Source organism: Eptatretus burgeri, chromosome 16 (assembly GCF_056783735.1).
Source record: "Eptatretus burgeri isolate ZD-2024b chromosome 16, Ebu_testis_v1, whole genome shotgun sequence".
Taxonomy (NCBI): Eukaryota; Metazoa; Chordata; class Myxini; order Myxiniformes; family Myxinidae; genus Eptatretus; species Eptatretus burgeri.
Genome location: NC_140976.1, coordinates 12,565,918 through 12,589,053, shown reverse-complemented (window position 1 = coordinate 12,589,053; position 23,136 = coordinate 12,565,918). Strand labels below are relative to the sequence as shown.

The 23,136-nt window shown below is 42.9% G+C and overlaps 1 protein-coding gene across 7 annotated transcripts in view; it reads left to right on the top strand.

Moving 5' to 3' along the window:
* The window catches only part of AK9 (adenylate kinase 9), a 115,099-nt gene that overhangs the window by 19,846 nt on the left and 72,117 nt on the right, over positions 1–23,136 (top strand). For 5 of the 7 annotated variants that reach the window (XM_085859488.1, XM_085859492.1, XM_085859487.1 and 2 more), the window contains 7 exons: positions 6,744–6,856; positions 13,618–13,770; positions 15,080–15,205; positions 15,310–15,384; positions 18,242–18,340; positions 18,593–18,732; positions 18,828–19,008. In XM_085859488.1, coding sequence (XP_085715614.1) covers positions 6,744–6,856; positions 13,618–13,770; positions 15,080–15,205; positions 15,310–15,384; positions 18,242–18,340; positions 18,593–18,732; positions 18,828–19,008 — 887 coding nt within the window. The remainder of the gene's footprint in view (positions 1–6,743; positions 6,857–13,617; positions 13,771–15,079; positions 15,206–15,309; positions 15,385–18,241; positions 18,341–18,592; positions 18,733–18,827; positions 19,009–23,136) is intronic. The other 2 variants (XM_085859490.1, XM_085859493.1) reach the window with 1 other exon arrangement.

The following is a 23,136-nucleotide window of genomic DNA, read 5'->3' as shown; positions in this document are numbered from 1 at the left end:
CCGGATTGAAAGACATGTTTCACGTGTTGGACCAGCTTGTGATTTTATCCACATCTGCAGAGAGTGAAGAGGCTGCTGCTTGCCAATCTGAGGGATGAAAGATGGTACGGCGGAGTGGAGTCATCAGGAAAGAGAGAAAGAGGATTTTCCAGTGAGTTGGAGAGATCATTGATGAAAACCAGAAAAAGCACTGGGCCCAGAACACTGCCTTGAGGAACTTCAGCCTGGACAGAAAGAGAAGATGAGCAAATTCCATTAAGGGCCACACGTTGACTGCGACAGGGGAGGATGTCTGCGGGCCATGAATGGAGATGTCCTTGGATTCCCAAGGTCGAAGGTTTGGTGAGTAGGGTGGGGTGCTAGACCATATCGAAAGCATTAGATATGTCAAGGGAGATGGCTCTGATCTAATGTCTGGCATCGAGGACCTCGATCCATTGTTGGGAATGCAGGAGCAGGAAGTCCAGGGAAAGTGACCTGGTCGAAATCTAAATTGATGTTCGGAAAATAAGGCCATTGGAAAAGAGAAATGACTTAATGTCTGAAGCGATGATGGATTCCATAATTTTGCTGATGATTTGGAGAAGGCTGATTGGTCTGTAGTTGCAGGGATCTGTTTTTGCACCTTTTTATGCAGAGCGGTAATGTTTGCTGATTTGTCAGGCTGATGGCAGATGGCCTTGAGCAAATGAGAGGGTGAATTAAACAGAGAGAGGGTGAGCAAGAGCAGCAGAGCATGTTTTTGGGACACATGGGCTGATGCCATCTGAACCAGTTGCAGAATCTGAGTCGAGGTTTCACAGCAAAATCTCCCCCTTGTCGGGAGAAATGGACATATAGTCCAGGGACAGCTGGGTGCGACTGGGTAAGGTGGGTAGATAAAGCAATGGGTTTTGGACACAAGATTTAGAAGCAAACACCGAGTTTAGGCATTCAGCCTTTTCGCGTACAGTGTCAGCTGTGCGGCCATTTGAGGTAAGGGAGGGGATGGAGGGGAAACATACACCAGAAACAGACTTAACTACACACTACCAGGATTTGGAGGAGGGAGACAGGTTTGAGAGTTCAGACTTGAGATTAGAAAGATGTTGTTTCCTGGCTCTCCTGAGGTTAGACACACTTGTTCCGATCTTCGTGGAAGGAACTGAGATTACCTTCGGTTGGATTTGCCTTCCATAAGGCAAAGGCAAGTTGTTTCAGGACAATTGCCTCACCACAAGCTTCAGTGTACCATGGGCGGGTGTAAGGGATTGACAACTGAAGACGAGATGGGATAAATCTGTGCATGAGGGAGAGCAAATTTCTTTGAATGAATTCCCAGGACGGGTTGATGTCAGAGAAAGTAGAGATGGGAGACCATTGTAGAAGTTTGCTGGCTGCTTGAAGTCCCTGCTGGTCGGTTTGAGTGAAATGCCATACTCTACAGCACTGAGGTGGTTCTCCAATAACAGCCAGAGAGATGTCTACTTTGACAAGCATGTGGTCAGATGAACCGATTGGAGCGGAGGAAGAACAGCAGATATTTTCAGGGAAATTGGTCAAAATCAGATCCAGAAGAGATGGAGTACCGTTGGTTGAGATCCGGGTCAGGAAGTTGACCGATTGAGTCAGTCCCAATGAGTCGCAGAATTCCTTTGCTGAAGTGCCATGGCAGGTGAGGGACGTATCTACACCCAGCCAACTGGCATGATGACAATTGAAGTCGCCACTTATGCGAAATAGAGAGTTGGGATGAGAGGATAGAAGTTGGTCCATGTTTTTGGTGAGTGAAATGTAAATTGAGTCATCACTGTTAGGTGGATGGTACAATGCACATATAAACATTAGGTGGGAGTGGAGGGAAGCTGGAGCCAGAGGTATTCCTGTGGGTGTGGGGGAGTGAGGGCAGTGCATGGAGAGTGAGGAATGGAGTTTTTGATGAAGAGAGCAACTAAGCCGCCAGGACAAGGCTCAATTTTGTCATACTGGAGGAGGGAGAACCAGGGAGAGATACTCGGGAGTCAGAGATGTCTTGAAGGAGAAAAGTTTCTGTTAAACAGTTTATGTCTGGTTTGTCAGTGGCAACTTGTATGGAAAGATCTGTCAGGTTTGAGCAAAGGCCCTGGATGTTTGAGGTCCATACTGTTAAGGAAGAGGGAGGGGAGGAGGCTTTGGTTGCAGTGGAGGGGAGGGGGAGGGTAGGACAAGGGAGGAGGTGGGGAGGTATGGAGAGTTGTTGACAGAGTTTGGGGGATTGCAGAAGAGCTAGAAGAGAGGGCTGGATGAGAAGGAAACAAGGCTCAGTGGTGATGGGATGAGGCACATTGGGGAGTAATAAGAGAGGGGCAGAGGGCAGTTGAAGATTGGAAGAGGTTGAGGGATGAGATGGAAGAGAGAGGGCAGGGGAAGGAGGCAGTTTTGTGGATGTGAGGGGGGGACTTTGAGAAGGGGGAGTGAGGGGGAGATTGGAGGGAGAAGGGTGAGGGGGAGTTTTTGAGAAAGGTGAGAGGGAAGCTTGGAGGGGGAAGAGTGTGATATTTGATTTTGAGAGGGAGAGGGAACTTTGAGAGGGATGGGAGACGATGAGAGCAGACATGGCTAAGAGGCAGGAGGGCAATGGGAGAGCTAGGGAGAGGGGAAGGATGAGACTTGGTGGTGGTATGGTGAATAAGGGAGCAGGCAGGGAGGGGCACAAGATTAGAGCGGTTGGGAAGAGGGGTAGGTGTGATGGGAAGAAAGAAAGAGCATGTTTGAGATGTTGAGGAGTGTACTGATTGAGAGAGGGAGATATCTGTTAGGTTAGAATGGAGCCCACAGATGTTAGAACACCACACAGTTTGGGACACCAGAGGCGGAGCTGATACTAAAGCAGAAGACAGTGAAGAGGTGCTATGAGCGGAGGTATGACGAGAGGCAAGACGGGAGGGAGAAGGAGAGTGTATAACAGGTTAGGAGTTAGGAAGAGGTAGATTTAAGGAGGTGGGGTGAATTGGCACTGAAGTTGGAAAAAGATGGATGATTGATGGAACATGAACATTGAACATGCATTGCAAATTGGGATAAAAAAATTTTTTTAAGTCAGAGATGCAATTAAAGACATTTCGTGAGGGATGCAATAAAGGTGAATTAAGAGAATAGAGAAAAGAAACATAACAGTGGGACTTTTCTGACATGGGAAGAAGGACTGGTTCAGTTGAAAAATCTTTTGAAGAAAAGAAGAGTAGTAAATTTTGATACAATACAGAGAATGACACGTGTGAAAGAGGAAATTGAAACATTTTAAGAGACCATTTTTTTTTGATAAAGATTAGGTAAGATTCGGTGAAGGTGAGGTTGAAGAAAAAAATCATGAAGGTGTTTGGTAAATGTGGGTCAGCTAAAGTAGAAGGAAGAAGAGTCGGTTACAGGAAGTCACGTGGTTACGTGGGGTATAATGTGAGGGAAAAGGTTTTTTTTTGTTGTATTTTTATATTTTAAGACATGAAACAGAGTGTATAGTTGGGAGGGAAAGTGGAGAAAATAAAAACTGATGGTAATAAGGAGAAAATACAAATAAACACGATCGTGCACATAGACCGGAAGATGGGTAGGCCTCAGGGAAACCCCATATGACAAGACAGACGAATACACACCAAATTAGCATGTTTTGAAACAAAACCGAACAGTAAACATGGAGGCAACAAAATAAACAGTCAAAACGCGACACACAATGACCGGAAACTTATCTTTGAGAAAGTCAGCAGAGGAGAGAATCAACCATCACTCAAAAACCAGAACCGGAAGTCAAACCTTTCATAACCTTTCCATAATCACAATCACTTTTCATAATCGAAGACTTTTCCATAATCGGGGCATTAACAGAATAAATTGATGCAGGTAGGCTAACAGCCAGAACTTAGGGAGAGGGGTGGGGTCAACAGGTGAGGTTTTCTTGTGGAACACACATGATGCAGCTTGGGCAGGTAGGATGAGAAATTCCAGATATAAGCCAGTATTAAATAGAGCCCAGTAACTTGCTGCCAGTGTGAGTGGAAACCCTGGGAATCTGCCTCCCATCTTCAGACTCCAATGATGTGGAAGGCTTTGTTTTTGACTGCCCCAAGAAGAACAGAGTGGGAAGCAGGAGCATCAAACCAGAGTGGGGAGCCGTATTCCACGGAACTCCGTATGAAGACTTGTACATGATGATGAGCTCTCTCTCCTGCTTAGGAAATGCTTTGCTCTATGGAGAATACCCAGATGATGACTGACCTTTGATGCGAGCTTGGTGATATGATCCTCCCATGAAAGGTTATGGCAGCCAATGAGGCTAAGCAGTTCCATGGCCTGAACCTCTTCTGATAGCTGTTGATAGAAGTGGATTTGGTAGATTGATTGGCCTTTGTGGAGAGACAGTGGGAGAGTGTGTTGAATGTCATGTTCCAAGTGGCTGACCACCACCTTATTTTGTCTAGGTCTGATAAAAGGAATTCGTCAGCAGAGGGCCTTAGTCAATCTTAAAGTGCAGCCTTGTGAGTGGGAAAGGACCAGCTGCTGTGTGATTGAAAACTGGCCATTGGTTTGAGATTAGGAGAAACATTATGGAATACATGGGGTAAAGGAAGAAGAAGAGCGCAAGTTTGTTATTTCCTTGTTAAAGAGAAGTGCATGGAGCATGGAGCAGTTGAGTTCTGCAGTTTTATAAGAGAGTAGTGTTGTGAAGTAAACTAAAATAATAAATTAGAATAAGGTAAGTTTAAAGTAGAAGGATGGAGGGAGAGCAGAGAACAGTTTACATCGATGGTTTTGAGCCTTTTTCAGTTGGCGTACTACTTGATCTCAGAAAAAGGCATCACGTACCCCCTCTCAATGGTGACTCATTCATTTTTAATTCACCTGGAACGTAGTTCCAGGGAGCTTATGGGATGGCGCGTCATCCGTCAGTCAGTCCGTCTGTCCGTCCATCCACAAATACTTTCAACTTCTCTGAAACTACACATGTGATTTTGATGAAACTTTATCACAACGATCATCACCGTGTATGTACCAAAGTTTGTTCATGCCATTAAAATAAAACAGGCCCGAAGGGGTCTACAGGGGTTGCCTCCCAAAATAGGTATTTGCTTTCTTCTCAGAAACTACACATACAGTTTTGATGAAACTTGACCCCAACCTTTATTACCTGTGATGTACCAATGTTTGGTCATAGCATTAAAATAAATAATCCAGAGCTATTTACTTTCTTCTCCATTACATATTTTGTGGGTCATCCATGCCTACCATTGGTTCCCTTGTTATCTTATCCAGCTGCTACTAGTTGAGCGTCCAGGGATATTGTTACACTATACTACATGTACAAACAGCTTCTCTTTCGCTGCCTCGAATCAAAATGTATCTCATATACATCTGATGAGGCATCATGTACCCTCCTGGGGGTCCATAGACCCTCGGTTCAGAACCGCTGGTTTATATGGAATGAGAACAGAGAAATGGATACATAAATGTTTACATGCAACTTCAGGCAGGTCAAGTAACAATAGGACTATTCTGGACAGTGTATTCTTAACCCATGAAGTCAGTGGATTGGAGTACAGAACTACGCATCCTCTATGAATAACTGGAACCGAGGAAGTGTTTACTTTGCAATCAACATTGCATTTTGGTAACAAAGGTGAACTAGTACATATTCTGGTTGCTTGTAACACAGTTGTTTCTCAGTTTTTTCAACTGTTGGGGCCACAAATTTGGCGAAGTCCATATCCTGACTTCTTATTTGTTTACTGCTCAGCATAAATTGATCTTTTTCTTTTTTTTTTGGACCAATTGATGCATTCCATTAAATGCCAGTCTTCTGCACTTTTGCTCCTTAAAAAGTCTGAAGTGGAAACTCTCACTTGAGATAAATGATCTTTGTAATGCAACTTAAAATATACAATATTGGGATTAAAATAAAACTTTGCAGCTTTTTTCCCCTCTCAACAATATTTGAAGCCTATGGAGGTGTGCTTCATGAATTGGAAACACAAGGACGAGTGTTTCATAAACTAGGAATACCTGCTCCATCTGAAAACAAAATGCATTGTGGTGTTAACTCCCCCCTCCCTCCGGCAGGTCAGTGGTTAAACCACTTTCACAAAAATCGATGTACAGGACGAAATGGCAAATACTTTCCCCACCCTTGCAGGCGATAATGGGGGGTGGGGGTATTTAGTGCTTTTGACCTCACCCTGGATACTCTGATCACACATGCAAAATGTGTGTCGATCAGCCCAGCCATTTCCATTGACAAGTACAGACATTGAACTGTACACCATTTCATTACAACTTGCTCTCAACTGCACAATTCAGCCAACAATTTAATCTTTCTTATTTTCTCAATCTCTCAGAAAATCCAGTCGATGTGGCTGGCTTCCTTTGGGCTGTGGACTTCCAGTGAGAACAGCTGGGACTACTGATGATGACGACGATGATTATGATGATGATGGTGGTTCAGACATTGACACAGAGAATTACCGAATTTTAGTTTGATAGCATGAGCCTTAAGAGACGATGGACAAATAAACATGGTTTCGGGATTCACATCTCTACCTACTTTCACCTTCTGGGGTCATGGCACCATTCAAGGCAGAGACTTAGGAACTGCGAACAAAGTGCCGAATGTGTTCTACTTACCCGACTCAGCAACTTTTTATTGAAGTATTTTAGAAGTGCTTTTGTGCTTGCCGACTCGTGAATTTATGATGCGTGATTAAAATCAAACTCAAAAGACCTTCCTTCACACACAGGATATGTATTATGTGGATTTCCATCGCTTTCTGAAGATTACCTAAAGATTGAGGAGCAGATAAAATTGATCAAGTCTTGGCCATTGAAACCAAGCCTGATCATCAACATCAAAGTGCGTATCTGATTTTCATCCTTCATTGATTTATATTACCTAAAGTGTGATCATCATTTTTAACAGATGTCCATCATGCATGTTTTATTAATAACTATCTTAATCCTTTTCCACGTGTTATGAAATAAATGTCATTAGGTCATCTCTTCGAGCATGACCTAATAATATGGGTGTCGATGTCCTTCGATCCGTCCGTCCGTCCGTCCGTCCGTCAGTTCACAATGAAGTTGAAGCGGGAGATCTGGTCATTAGTGATCCTGATAGAGGTCGATGAGACGTACACGATGGTATGACTTTCAAGGTCACCGAAGATCAAGGTCAAGGTCACAAGGCCTTTGAAGTTGCGAAAATGACGATTTTCAAATTCTATCTCCTCCGCCATTTCTCAAGCAATCTTGAATTTGATTGAAGCAAATGAATCTATGGGACAATATCTAAATTTTGATTGGGCCGGATTTTCGATATTCGCTTTCGTTTTCATGTCACATGACTTCAAAGTTGGCAAAAAAATGCGAAAATGACGATTTTCAAAATCTATCTCGTCCTACATTTCTCAAGCAATCTTGAATTTGATTGCGGCATATGAATCTAAGGGAGAATATCTAAATTTGGTCAGGCCGGATTTTTGATATTCGCTTTCGTTTTCGTGTCACGTGACTTCAAATTTGGCAAAAAATGTGAAAATGACGATTTTCAAAATCTATCTCCTCCTACATTTCTCAAGCAGTCTTGAATTTTATTGTGGCATATGAATGTATGGGACAATATCTAAATCTGATCAGGCCGGATTTTCGATATTCGCTTTCATTTTCATGTCACGTGACTTCAAAGTTGGCAAAAAATGCGAAAATGACGATTTTCAAAATCTATCTCCTCCTACATTTCTCAGGCACTCTTGAATTTGATTGTGGCATATAAATCTATGGGACAATATCTAAATTTGGTCAGGCCAAATTTTCGAATTTCGCTTTCGTTTTCGCATCACGTGACTTCAAAGTTTGCAAAAACTGCCCTACCTTCAGGAGGCTATATATTCTCTACTGGGCATGGTAAAAGTTAGTGAATGGTGTCATTGCATAGCAGCTGACCTTGTATATTTAGGTCATCTCTTCGAGCATGACCTAATAATATTGGTATTGAGAGGAGAGGTGACGATCCGTCCGTCTGTTCACAATCAAGTTGAAGCAGGAGATCTGGTCATGAGTGATCCTGATAGAGGTCGATGAGACGTACACGATGGTATGACTTTCAAGGTCACCGAAGGTCAAGGTCAAGGTCACGAGGCCTTTGAAGTTGCAAAAATGACGATTTTCAAATTCTATCTCCTCTGCCATTTCTCAAGCGATCTTGAATTTGATTGTGGCATATGAATCTATGGGACAATATCTAAATTTTGATTAGGCCGGATTTTCGATATTCACTTTCGTTTTCGTGTCACATGACTTCAAAGTTGGCAAAAAATGCGAAAATGACGATTTTCAAAATCTATCTCCTACATTTCTCAAGCAATCTTGAATTTGATTGCGGCATATGAATCTAAGGGAGAATATCTAAATTTGGTCAGGCCGGATTTTAGATATTCGCTTTCTTTTTCGTGTCACGTGACTTCAAAGTTTGCAAAAAATGCGAAAATGACAATTTTCATGCGAAAATGACGATTTTCAAAATCTATCTCCTCCTACATTTCTCAAGCGATCTTGAATTTGATTGTGGCATATAAATGTATGTGACAATATCTAAATTTGGTCAGGCTGGATTTTCGATATTCGCTTTCGTTTTCGTGTCACGTGACTTCAAATTTGGCAAAAAATGCGAAAATGACAATTTTCAAAATCTATCTCCTCCTACATTTCTCAAGCAATCTTGAATTTTATTGTGGCATATGAATGTTTGGGACAATATCTAAATTTTGTCAGGCCGGATTTTCGATATTCACTTTCGTTTTCGTGTCACGTGACTTCAAAGTTGGCAAAAAATGCGAAAATGACAATTTTCAAAATCTATCTCCTCCTACATTTCTCAAGCGATCTTGAATTTGATTGTGGCATATAAATCTATGGGACAATATCTAAATTTTGTCAGGCCGGATTTTCGATATTCGCTTTCGTTTTCGTGTCACATGACTTCAAAGTTTGCAAAAACTGCCCTACCTTCAGGAGGCTATATATTTTCTTGCAGAGATGACCGTCACTTCCGCACGGGGGTAATTTTATATTTATACATTTTCCGCCGAAAATGCAAAACGTTTCAAAACCCGAAATGTAAAAACGTCGGCATTTATTTTCAAAATATAATTTCGTGCACGCACGCCAAAATGCCGAGTCATCTTTAACCAAACTGCGCAGTTCGAGCTGCGCAGTGGAGCTGCGCAGTAGAACTGCGCAGTAGTCTTCGGTCATAACTGAACATTGAGAACTTGTATTATTTCTCGCAGAGATGACCGTCACTCCCGCACGGGGGTAATTTTTTTATTTGGTATGCGTTTTCATTGCCTCGCAATGTATCTAATATATAAATCTCATTCTAACCACCAACTGACTTTTGTTCAGTTATATTACCTCTCCCCTCGTATCAGTGGACAGAGAAATGCGTTGTGCTTGTGTAGCTGGTTGAAATTCCCTTTGTAACTCTTCTGTCAACCCCTCTCCTCTTATATCCCTTATTTGTCTGGATGCAGAACTGGAATTATACCCTAGGTGTGTTTTGGAGTACATACACAATTTTATTGCAGATTCTGGTAACATAGACTATACTAAACTCAAATCTGAGTGATGCCACTTTGTCACGCTTGAGCAATTTTTTTTAGGAGCAAAATTCAAAATGGCCACCATCAAAACCGTTTTTTTGGCCGTAACTCGGCCAAAAATCGAGATATGAACCCGATTTCAGTGGCAAACCATATGTTTTGGGGGTCAAGGAATACACTGATATGTTTAAATAAACCATACAACTTATAATATGCTCCAGTTAAATGTTCCAGCTCGTTTCTGTTTTTCTTTCATTGGCTCAGCATGGTGTATGTTGGGAAATTGGGAAACGGTAAATTGTGCATTTGGACCGACGGGTCTTGGTAACCATCCGCTCGGGTTACGCACGGTTCGAGCATGATAACAGCTCATTCTGCTTGAGGCCTGCCGAGGGTGTGAATTCCCCGGTAGCCTTGCCGCGTGGATACTTAGGTATATTGAAGTTGGCAATTAACCCTATTCTATGCGGCCAAATTATTGGCGATTCACGGTCCTGTAAGGGACTCGTGCCTTTCGGAGTTCTCCGAGAAGCACGATCTAGATTCCAGGTGTTCAGTGGAGCCGACTCTACTGCTCCACCTCGCGGTCGTGCTCGCCGCCGACACCTGGCTCCACAACAGTATGTGTCCAAGGAACAACGAGAGCCAGACAGTCTTGGAGGAACGAGCCAGGTGAATGTGAACCTCTATCCTAATCTTCATCTAAGTCCTAATAATAGATAAAGAGAACCTGATTAAACAAAGCACACAAAAAAACATCTACTTGTTACTTACGAAATCTTTAGATTTCGGAAGTATAATGATGACTTCCGTCATCTGTTTGTGTGTGTGTTTGTTTGTTTGTTTGTAGGCACGATAACTCGAGAGCGGAAGAAGCTACCAATGTCAAATTACACCACCTGATTCAGGAGGGTGATGGTGCATGTTGGGAAATTTTGATTAGATTTTGGTCAAAATCGGTCAAAGGTCAAGGTCACAGTGAGGTCAAACATTCGATTTTTGATGGTTTGGTACAGAATCATCGTAGAAACTTCTGGTTTACGTCGCTACCTTCTCGAGAGACAGCTTTTATTCGACAAAGTCAGAGGTCAAGTTGACGATTTCGTAAGTACCAGTCTATGACTGCTTGTTTATTTATTGAGCAAAAGGATCCAACATTCCATTTCTTTGTCGGAAAAAGTATGTGAACCTCCCAGTTAATCAGCAAAATTAAGAGGATAATTAGTCAGGTGTTTCAATCAATGGGATGACAATCAGGAATGAGTTTGGGCGGACCTGCCCTATATGAAAAACATATACTTTGTTCGTCACCATAAGAGTCTGGTCTTCACCACAAAGGTTTGTAGAAGCGTGTCATGGAAGAGATTTCTGAGGACCTCAGAAAAAGAAAAAGAAAAAGAGACCTCAGAAAAAATATTGAGGACCTTGGTCTGGAAAGGGTTACAAAACCATTTCTGAAGATGGGCTCCACCAATCCACTTTCAGGCAGATAGTGTACAAATGGAGAAAATTCAACACCATTGCCACTCTTTCCAGGTACAGTCGGTCGTCCAATGAAAATCACCACAAGAGCAAGGCGTACAATATTCCAGGAGGTCATAAAGAACCCCAGGGTAACAACTAAGGATCTGCAGGCCTCTCTTGCTAATATCAGTGTTCATGAATCTACCACCAGGAAAACACTGAATAAGAATGCTGTACATGGGAGTAAAGCAAGGAGGAAACCACTGCTCTTCAAGAAGAACATTGCCACTCGTCTCAAGTTTGTCAAAAGGCACCTGCATGATCCAGAAGGTTATTGGAAGAATGTTCTATGGACAGATGAGTCAAAAGTGGAACGTTTGGTTTAAATGAGAAATGTTATCTTTGGAGAAAACCAAACACTGCATTCCAACATAAGAACTTCATCCCAACCGTGAAACGTGGTGGTGGGAGTATCATGGTTTGGGGCTGCTTTTCTGCCTCAGAACCCGGATGGCTTGCCATCATTGACAGAACCATGGATTCTGGATTGTACCAGCAAATTCTACAGGAGAATGTCAAGGCATCCATCCATGAGCTGAAGTTTCACAGAAAGTGGGTCATGCAGCAAGACAACGATCCTAAACACACAAGTAAATCTACAACAAAATGACTAAAGCAGAAGAGAGTTTGCATTTTGGAATGGCCAAGTCAAAGTCCAGACCTTAACCCAATTAGAATGTTGTGGCAGAACCTGAACCGAGCATTCCATGCAAGAAAGCCCACAAATATCTCTGAGTTGAAGCAGTTCTATGAGGAGGAATGGGCCAAGATTCCTCCGAGCTAATGTGCACGACTGATCAAGAGTTACAGGAAACGTTTGGTTGAAGTTATTGCTGCTCAAGGGGGTGCCACCAGTTACTGAATGCAAAGGTTCACATACTTTTTCCGACAAAGAAATGGAATGTAGGATCAGTTTGCTCAATAGATAACTTAAAAATTTGATATTTTTTGTGCTATTTATTTAATCAGGTTCTCTTTATCTATCTGATCACATATTGGTCTTAGATGAAGATCTGATCACATTTTTGGTCAAATTTTATTTTATAAAAATTTTTTTATGCAGAAATACAAAAAATTATAAAGTGACAACAATCACGAAGAAGCCGATTCATTACTGATCTTTGAAGCAGTGTTGGCATCTACAGTTATGAAAACTGACCCGATGCACAGCTGACGTTCTGCTCTCCAGACAAAGATGTCCTTGTGCTCATCGTAGCAAACTATCGTCTCCTTCTGAGAAGCACTTCTATCTCAACAGTGCCAGGACTTATCCAAATAGAGTCAATTGCAACAGCTCTAAGCAGACAGAAGGCCAAGGTGCTGCCTGTCCTTTATGCATTTTCAGGTGTGGACAATATTGGGAGGTTTCATCGAATAGGCAAGGCAACGTGGCTTAAAATTTTCCTGAAAACAGGAAGTAATGTTATCGAGGCCCGAGCGAGGCTATCTCATGAGACCGAATTCAGCGAGCAGCAGTTGACCACGCTCGCAACATTTGTGTGTATTGCATACAACCAAAAAGGGATCGAGATTAACAGCATTCCTGATCTATGATGGAATCTAGTCCATAAACACAAATTAGAAAGTGACAAGCTTCCACCTTAAATGGGAGTCCTTAAGCAGCACACTCTAAGAGTCCATATTCAGGCCAGGGTATGGAGTCAAGCCAGCATTACGTAGCAAGAATTCTTAGACCCACGACAGAATGGATTCCTCAAAGACACAAATGGACAGCTTAAGCCCCGTATAACAGATATTCTACCAGCACCCAAGGCCATCATTGAAATGGTTGTTTGCTGTTGTAAGAGAAACTGCTCGTCACAAAGGTGTATCTGCAGATCAAACAACTTGGCATGCACTGACCTTTGTTTATGCAGCACCGAGTGCCAGAATGGTGATTATTTATTTGTGTGACAGCCCACTGTCTGATGAGAGTGATGAAGATGATATATTAACTTTTTGGACTGTGTGGACAAATAATTTGGAACTTCTATCATATTCATTGCCCCTCAAAGTGTGGGTATAGCCTCTGGAATCATCTTCATATCCGACTTACTTTTCGAGATATTGACAAAAATAGGTCCCAGATGGTGGCAATTTTGAAATCCAAGATGGCGGCCATTAAAATTTTCAAATCAAATGCAAACATGGGTTTTCAGATTCAGAACCTCTCAATCTTAAAAAAAAAATGTAAATGCTTACAAATCTCCACAAAATCGGAACGAACCTTAAAATCTGGACATACGTAACCTGACTATTTCCTCCCGAGGTGGTATTGTGAGTTCATAATGTCACAATTAGCCATTTAGCTGGACGTTTGTAAGAAACATTTTGACCTTACTTTTCACCCTTCCCTTGTAATATATTGCAAAAAAATTATGTTTTGTTATGAAGTTTGATTTTGATTGTTTGAGTCTCCCTTTCTGTTCATTTTCAAATACATTTTACCAATTTCCTTTGGGATGTTTTAACATCGCTGTATAATCACCAGTGTCCAGATGATGACGTTTTGCTGCGCCAAGTGGAACAAAGGGTAGATCCGATCACTGGCATATTGTACACAAAGCAGCAATGGAATTCGCCAAAGTTATCAAACTCTACTCTTACTGGTGATTTGAAAGATGCAGAAGATGAAATATTATTGGTGAGAATGCTTCTCCATGGCCACATTGCATTACTATCAAGCACTGATTCTTAAGAAACAGCTTTGTAACCAATTTTGATTGGACATGTTGGAAAGGGGAATTTTGTGTTTACATTCTGAAAAGAGTGCATCATTTTAAATTTGAGTACTTAAATAGCTTGCAGGATGGCCTCAAGGTACACACACTCATTTCTAAGCATTCCAGCCTGGGTTTAAATCCCGACCTAGCTATAAACTGTCATCCTAGTGCTTCACAGGCAGGGTGATTCATCAACGTGTGTGCTTCCCCTCAGATGGATGTTAAACTGAGCATCCGGTAAACTGAGTATCCCATCTGCCGGCATTAGTTGGTGGACGTTAAAGACCCCACTGTATGACTCGCAAAGAGTTGGCGGGCTACGATGAACATACTGTATTACTAATTCCTGCCCTGACTATTGCTGGAAAGGCACTGACAAACCACCCAATATAACCCTTTCTCAGGAAGCTGCTTTGGTGGCACCGACGGTCTGTGAAGAGTATGGTTCATGAGAAAGGGGGGGAGAGAGAGAGAGAGAGAGAGAGAGAGAGAGAGAGAGAGAGAGAGAGAGAGAGAGAGAGAGAGAGAGAGAGAGAGAGAGAGAGAGAGAGAGAGAGAGAGAGAGAGAGAGAGAGAGAGAGAGAGAGAGAGAGTCAGAGTCAGAGTCAGAGTCAGAGTCAGAGTCAGAGTCAGAGTCAGAGTCAGACAGACAGATAGAACGAGAGAACAAGGTAAAAGCATTGGTAAGAGAAGGGTACATGGGCATTAGCAGGAATATATCTGAGTTATAAATGGCTAATTCGAGACTGGTATCATTATTGTGATGTCTGTGAGAGGGTGTTGTCAAAAGGTGCACTTGGTGCTTCACTCCTCACCAAACTATTGTGTTTCACACCTTCCCCTCCCCACCCCTCCCTACCAAAATAAAATTACCGGTGTTTTAAAATTTGTAGTCATGAGCAATTGGTTATTGCAATTATTTTAGCAAGGTGAGGTACCTGCGTTTGAATACACTATTCTTCCTCATGATAAAAGGATAATATGATGTTCACATCATTTTTACAAATGATCTCTCTTCACTTCATAAGAGCAAGCAACTAAAGAAGTACATCATTAAGGTTTAAGCACACTTTTTAATTATTGTAATGAAATGTAATTGAAATATCTATTTTATTGCTAGTTATGGCGATTTCATGTGAGCAACACAAAAGACCGAGGTCTGAGGACCCAATTTAGCCAATGAACTTGTTCCAACCAATTGAGAGCACGATGGGTGCTTTGATTTTGCAGAATGAGACCTCCCAAGTGCCACCAAAGGAGGTTTTACAGCGATTGATCAAAAACCCAGAAGCATTTTTGGAGAATGTCCAGCAGTGCTTGCAGATGCACAAGGACAGGATGCAAAGGCCCCTCAAGGTTTGTCATCATTCTTGGCTTTTGTTAAATCGTCTTTTTAGTGTGCGATGGGGAATGATAGCATTGTGTGTGCACGCTATGTTTTATACTTTTTGCTTCTTCAGACATTCCTGGCGGAGCATGGACATGGGCGCATGATTGACGTTGATGGGAATCAACAGCCTGAAGCTGTTTTGGCGGTCTGTTTCACTTTGATATTGTTTTTTTTTGATGATTAATTATTTTTTCTTTTCAACTTTTTTCTTTGCTTTAATTTGTGAGTTTGCTGTGCGTTTGTACTACTTATGACGTATTTCCAAGTTCTTTCTGACAGGTTCCTGACACCCACTGGCACTACTGGCCACAGTCACTCGGTGTGTTCCTTTGTAAACTAGAAAGTGCTTGCAGCTATAAACATGATATGGTCGTGGGTCTGGGCGGTTAAGTTAATCCCCCCCCGACCCAATTTTGGTGGACGGGTAGTTAACACCGACCAGGCCCGAATCGCCGAGCGGTTTTCCTTAGGAGGCGGACACGTGATCCTCAGAGATTATCGTGTGCGTGGTAGAGGCATTGGCGGTACTGGTAGGGAGATGGATCAGATAGATGCACTGCACAAGGAGTTTACACTCGAACCCTACGGCAAATACACGGGCACAGCAATTTAAAATAAACGGGGATTTTATGAAAATGGAAATATTTACAAGGGCATAAGTCAGAATGTAATAATAATATATGAAGTAATTAAGGTCTAAAGTCAAGGTGCCTCCACACACGGACCTTGATTCAGACAAGGGGGAAACAAAAGAAAAGCAAATCCTCCCTTTATTCTGGCACTTAGTTTGTCCAGAGGTGGTCTTTACTGAACTTTGGGATCGAGGTGCTTCATCCCGACCGGGAAGGCATGCCCCAAAATGGCGCTGAGCCGCTCTCTGGGTGGGAAACACGTGATTGAGGTCATTTGTGAGGCTGTATTCAACACCAGGGCTCAGAGACCGCCATGCGGCTACCTCGTCGATCGCGCTTGCCGATACGCTTTCTGCAAAATGGCGCCGCTCCCTTCGGTGACATCCACGAGGCTTCGATGTCCGTCTCTCATGACCAGCCAAGAGTCGATGGCAGTGTCTTCCTCAGTACGTGAGCCAATTCGCCTCAGCATGAATACGAGAGTCGTGCCGTCTTCTTTATGTGTTGAAGGAAAGCCAGCCGTAATGCCCGAACTTACACGCCATCTCCTCTCTCCGATGTTTCTCGACCGCGTGTGTCCTTTACACACCGAACTGAACCAACAACCTCTTCCTTCTCATGTCACGCTCCTCATGCATTCACTTCTGATCTTTCTTTGGTGTCACGCCTATCAATCATACACCTCTGGGCGTGGCTTGTTGGCACGAAACTCGGGAAGGCGGTGCTTCTTGCCTGCTTGAACATTCAGCTGCTTGTTGTTATGCTTGTGGTTGGTATAAAAACGCAACTTCTTCATGGCTGGCTTGTAAATGCAAAAACATAGGGAAAGATCACAGGGGGCAATCACATACTGGGGAAATTATCCTTAATCCCTGTCTAATTAACACCGCACCACCCCCCGTGTTGTGACACGTAACACTTAAGCTCAGTTTCCCTACTTAATTTACATCGAGATGTCTCCTACACGTCCATGTACCAAGCAACTCTATACTATCCGAGCTTTCCGATGAAATTCCTCCATCTACCCCCACAACCGTAACAATATCTAATCGATGAAGTTCTGCAGTGTTGCTCACCGGCTCTTCTATTGTGAAGAATTTGCAGTGTTTTTTTGTTTATAATCAAGCAACACCCGCAAGTTGTCCAGTTGGTACGATTTTGGCCAAGCACTTTTCAATTTTGAAGTTTGTGTTCTGCTTTGTTGTATATTTTTTATATCCAGAGTCGAGGCTCATGGAAGAGTGAGAACTTCTAGAACACAGAATGAATCAGGATGCAACAGAACAAAAGGAATAGGAGAAAGAGAAGGTGGGGGAGGGGGCAAAACCAATGGCAGGGCAAAGGAAGAAAATAAATGGAGACTGACAACAAGGGATGTGGGTAAGGATGAAGGGTGGGGAGAATGCAGTTGGTGGACAAGATTGATAGAGAAGCAATCTCTCAGGATGGAAAACTGGAAATTTGGAAGTAGGCAGGGTTGGGGGTAGTGGGGTTAACGAGGGTAGAAATGTTCATGGTTTTGGATGGGTGATAGTCTGAGAAGGTGGTGAACAGCTGTCTTGAAGACTTGAAGGGGTGAGATTGAAGAGAATGTGGAAGTTGGTTCCACATGTGGGAATAAAGACGAATGAATGAGTGGAGGTGAGCAGTGATTTTGGATGGTGAGAGTTTCACCAAAGGGAGGTTTAAATGATGCATGCCATGATGTAAGCTTGTATTTGATTTTGCAAATCATATAATGTTGGCTTCTCATCTGCAATTCGAGCCAATTTCCAAGGATCCATCCATCCATTCCATCCATTGGGACCATACTCTGTGCAGAGCATTGGTGCTGCCTAAGCTGTCTCCTTGGCTATTGATCACAATCCTGGATGGGTCACCACTCCAACACAGGATACCAGCAAGCTGGCACTCATTTTGCCAACCTCAGAAGGATGACAGGCAGAGTCAACCCCACCTGGTGTTCATTCAACAGCCGAGGGGGATTTGATCTCGGGATCCTCGGATCCCAAGCCCACCACCCTAACCATTAAGCCAACACCAGGCATATATTTCTGAGGATGCAAGTTAGTTATTCAGTTTTTCTCCATTTGACATCAATAAGACCCCCAACTTCCTTCTTTAAAAAGAGGCCCATTATATTGTGTCATTCTCTGATGTAAGCTTGGACTCCTAATTTGTGAAAAGTGATATGACTAACCATTTCAGGTTTTATCATATGAAGGGCTAATGGAAGAGTATTTGTATCTTCAAATTATCATATTTGTCAACAGTTAATTCTGTCCATGACATCATAGAGTTTTCCATGGATTATTTAGACTTATTCAGATGGTTTAATTTGAGTTGTTTTTTATTATTTTTATTTTGCAGGCTGTATTGGAGTGGCTTGACTTAATGGGTGTCCACCACGTTGTGTCACCGCTCCATCTCGAGCTTTCGCCAGAGTGCTTCCTCGAGGATATGGCCATGGTGAGCTTGCAGCTCACACGACACATTTAATGAAGATTATGTTGGATTGGGATCAGGAATGGAATGGATTGTCACATGCTGCAGAATTGATGTCATGATTTTTAGTGCTGGATGATAATCTGAGATGACTTGTGATCTGCACACAAACCCAGATCGTTGTGAAGATAGTGCAGTAGTGATAAACTCTCTGCTCTGGAAATTACCAAATCGATTTTTCACCAATACAATTCAAGCTGATTGTTACCATTTCAGGCAGACATGCTGAACCTATTGTCACAGTCCCATAATGTCGCACCGGGTTGTCGGTGGCAGTTGAGTCGATGGGGTGTTGCGTGTCCTGTTGCACTCTACCATGGCAGCATCATTCATGGGAAGCCAGAACTCGCTGTCGGGTAATAACTTTTCAGCTTCTCTTTGGCGGACCTTTGGTGGAAGATGTAATTAGCGAGTTCTCAATTTTATTTCTGATTTGGATGGTATGTTTCAGATTTCTGGACAAGATGTACATGCTATCAAGTGAGAAGGCTATGAAGGAGTTTGTGTGTAACCCATCCGTTTACTTGATGCCTCCACAACCACGTCCTCCTTGCAAAGTTATTGTGTGTGGGCCTCCATCTTCTGGGAAATCGACTCTATGTCATACCCTTGGTCAGACGTACAATGCTCAGGTGCAATTTCCATTAGGCATCTGCAATGTCAGTTCAGTTCAGTTCAGTTCAGTTCAGTTTTATTACCACTTTGCAGCTTCCACTGAATTGTATGTCAATTTACAAATGTATTATACATTCAACATTTCATATCAATATAAAATTTTTGATCAAACAATCACCAAAAAAAAAAACTGAACACAGAACGAATCAATATGTTTTGTATTAACTGTTAAGTGAAAGTTGATTACATGCAATCTCTGCTTTACCCAGAAGAGTCAGACTTGCTGATATAAGCAGGGGTGCCAGCCCAGAGGGGAGGAACCAACTTTATCCAGAACAGGCAGACCTAAAAAAAAAACCTGCTCTGCTGCTCTTGCACAATCTCTTCGTGCTCTTTTCATCCTATCATTTGCCCCAGGTCATCTTACATCTGTTTGAAAATCAACCAACATCACTGCATTACATAAAAAGGTGCAAAACTGCATAACATAAAAAGTCAACGCAGCATGTCCAAAAGAGTCAACACAGCATGTCCAAAACTGTATTTCATCACTGCATTACATAAAAAGGATCTCCTCAACGACAGACCTATCAGCATATTTCCAATTATCAGCAAGGTCATGGAATCCATCATTGCAGTTGCGAAATCCTTCCTTTTCTCCAATGGACTCATCTCAGATCACAATTTCCGATTCAGACAAGGTCACTCCACCTTGGACATGCTGCGTTGACTCTCCCAACAATATGGAAGCCCTCAATGTCAGACATGAGATCAGGGCCATCTCTCTCGACCTACAGTATCTCGAGCTTTCGATAAAGTCTGGAATTCCGCCTTGCTTTCCAAAATTTTTGCCTATGGCATCCAAGCCCAACCTACTCTTAGGTTACTAAATTTCTCTCTTCTCGGAGCCAACATGTAGCTCTCAACGGAATCCTTTTATCCCCTCTCCCTGTTAAGTCTAGAGTGCCCCAAGACCATGTTATGCACCCAGTCCTATTCTTAGTCTTCATAAATGATCTCTCTGACTCTTTGGAAAATCTTCTTTATATATTTGCTAATGAATCCACCCTCTGCCATGACGTGACATCCCTCATCCTTCAGATAGGCAGGCAATAGTCTCTTTCCTCTTGACAAAAGAATGTGGAAGCTAGTTCCACGGGTGGGTAAAACCTTGACAACCTTGACAAAATCATAAGCTGGTCAAACACTTGGAATATGTATATCAATCCTGACAAATCTCACACTCTCACAATCTCTCTCTTTCTCCGAAAGGACTGTATGGCAAACCCTCCCACCTACTTTCTCAACAATCCTCTTGAGGAACTTCATTCACTCAAACTCCTGGGTCTCTCTGTCAGCCCCAATCTTTCTTAGGCAAACCACATTTCAAAGTTGGCCTCCAAAACTAGTCCCCGCCAACTGGGCATCCTTCATCATACAAAGTCCTTCCTTGGCACACCTCAACACACCTCAACTTCTCCACACACCGACAAGGCCTTCATCTGCAACATTATGGAGCACTGCTCTCCTATCTGGGCTGGAATCCCTGCCTCGCACCTTACTCAGTTGATGCCATGGAAACCAAGACTTTCCAGATCATTGGAATCTCCCACGAAGAAGCTGAGTCTATGGACTTATCACTTTCCCATCATGGACAGTTCCGTTGTCTCTCTGTCTTCTACAACCTCTTTTCTGCACTTGCACCCTCTGCTCTTTCCGTGTTTTGTCCCCACAAGCGGTCCACCATCAACCCCCTTCTGGTGAAACTCCAAAAATCCAGAAACACTGCTCACTTCTACTCATTAATTTCTCTTTTTACCCACCCGTGGAACGAACTTCCACATTTCTTCAATCTCATTCTTCTCCACACATCTTCAAGACAGCTGTTCACCACCATCTCAGATCATCCCCTATCCAAAAGCATGATCTTTTCTACCCTCGTTAATCTCCCCACCCCCAAGCCCACCTCCTTCCAAATTTCCAGTTTGTCCTTCCTGAGAGTTTCCTTCTGCATCCATATTGTCCACCCCATGTATCCTCTCTTGCCCTTCATTCTCCTCCCCACACTCATTGTTTGTTCAAGTCTACCTCTATTTTGTACTTTATGTCTGTTGTTGGTGCCCGCTCTCTCCCTCTAATGTCCAGATGGCAGTTTGTCACTGCGGAGGAAATGATTGAAGGAAATGACAACTTCCAATGTGTACAATTGACATGTGTGCTATGTTGCCACTCGTAAGTTGTACAAGATAATGTGCTGTCCAAGGCACAGAAAGGGAGAGCCTGTTTTTAGCTTATCTGGAATTTACATTCCAGATAAGGTGTTGTCATCGTGCAGCGTCCATCCATCCGTCTTGTTTTTTGACTTCTCCAGCCAAATCGCTGGGCCAACATCAACACCGGGTGAAATTTGGTAGCAACGTTCCTCTCATGACTGGTAACAGGAATTGCAAAGCTCGTTCCAGTCACATGACTTTAAGCAAGTCAAAATGGCAGACTTCGTAAATTTCTTCAAAAATCTTCTTCTTCAGACCCATCAGTCAGAATGCTACCAAATTTAGGTTACATTAGGATAGGGTCCTAATATGAACTTGCAAAGGCCATGCTGATCACGTGACCGGAAGTGTGTCAAAATGGCCGACTTGATCAAATTTTGTGAAAATCACATAAATTCCTTCAAAAATCTTCTTCCCCAGCCCCACCAGTCAGAATCCTACTAAATTTGGGTTACAACATTTTAGGACACTGTCTTAACGTTAAATTGCAAAGGCCATGCTGATCACATGACCGGAAGTGTGTCAAAATGACGGTTGTGAAAATTACTTCCGAAATCTTATTCTCTCGACCCACCAGTCAGAATGCTACCAAATCTGGGTTGCTACATTAGGCTAGGGTAGGGATGTTAATTATATTGTGGAAGTCACACGGATCACCTGACCGGAAGTGTGTCAACATGGCCGACCATTAACTTTTGGGAAAATCACATTAGTTCCTTTAAAAGTCTTTTTATGTCATGATGCAGTCATCTTTGCAGAGACTTTAGGTATCCTTTTGGGGGCCCTCGAGGTGCTGAATGAGGAGTCTGAGCCGCTTGGATTACGGGTTTCCTGGGTCAAAACTAAGATCCAGGCTTTCAATGACATCTTGGATGCTGCTATCCTGTCTGTGCCTGTTTGTGGTGAGGATGTTGAGGTCATGGAGAGATTCACTTACCTTGGCAGTGATATTCATGTCTCTGCTGTCTGTGAGTCAGAGGTCAATAGACGTTTGGGTTGGGCTTGGGGAGTCATGGATTCACTGGATAATGGGGTGTGGCACTGCCGGTACCTGTGCGGGAGGACGAAAGTCCGAGTCTTCAGGTCCTTGGTGCTTCCAGTCTTGCTCTATGGATGCGAGACTTTGACTCTGACAAAGGATCTGAGATGGAGACTTAATTCCTTTGGTACCAGGTCTCTTCGGAGAATCCTTGGCTATCGCTGGTCGGACTTTGTGTCCAATGAGCGGTTGCTGAGAGAGACTCAAATGAGATTTGTTGCCTGCATAGTCCGTGTGCATCAACTGCGGTTGTATGGACATGTGGCTCGTTTTCTTGATGCTGATCCTGCTCACCAGATTCTCTCAGTGAGGGAGACTCGTGAGTGGAGGAGGCCAATGGGCCGACCTTGTGCCTCGTAGTTGCAGCACGTTGATCGGCATCTCGAGGAGATGGGGTTGGGCCTGGAATCTGCCTGGGGGATGGCCAGACGGAGGCCCCTGGAGTACCGGCGGAAAGTGGATGCAGCGACTCGCTGCTTTGGCGCATGCTCCTATACCTGACCTGACCTGATCATTGGATCGTTTTTATTATTTTTGCTTTATATTTAAGTTTGGCAGCAAAACACAATATTTTCCTTTATTTTGGAAGAGTTTTTTGTGTACAATGTACAGATAAGCAACAGCTCCAGCGGTCCTATTTTTACTTTCACCGTACTCTTCCATGAGCCGAGATGTTGTAAAATAAATAAAAAGCAGAAACATGATGATTCAATCAAGCTTTCAATGCTACAGTTTGGTTATTTGGTCTTCTTACCTCACACTTAGCTTCCTCGTTAAAGTGAAACATTACTGGCATTGTTGCTTTGCAAAATATATTTGATTTAATTATTTTT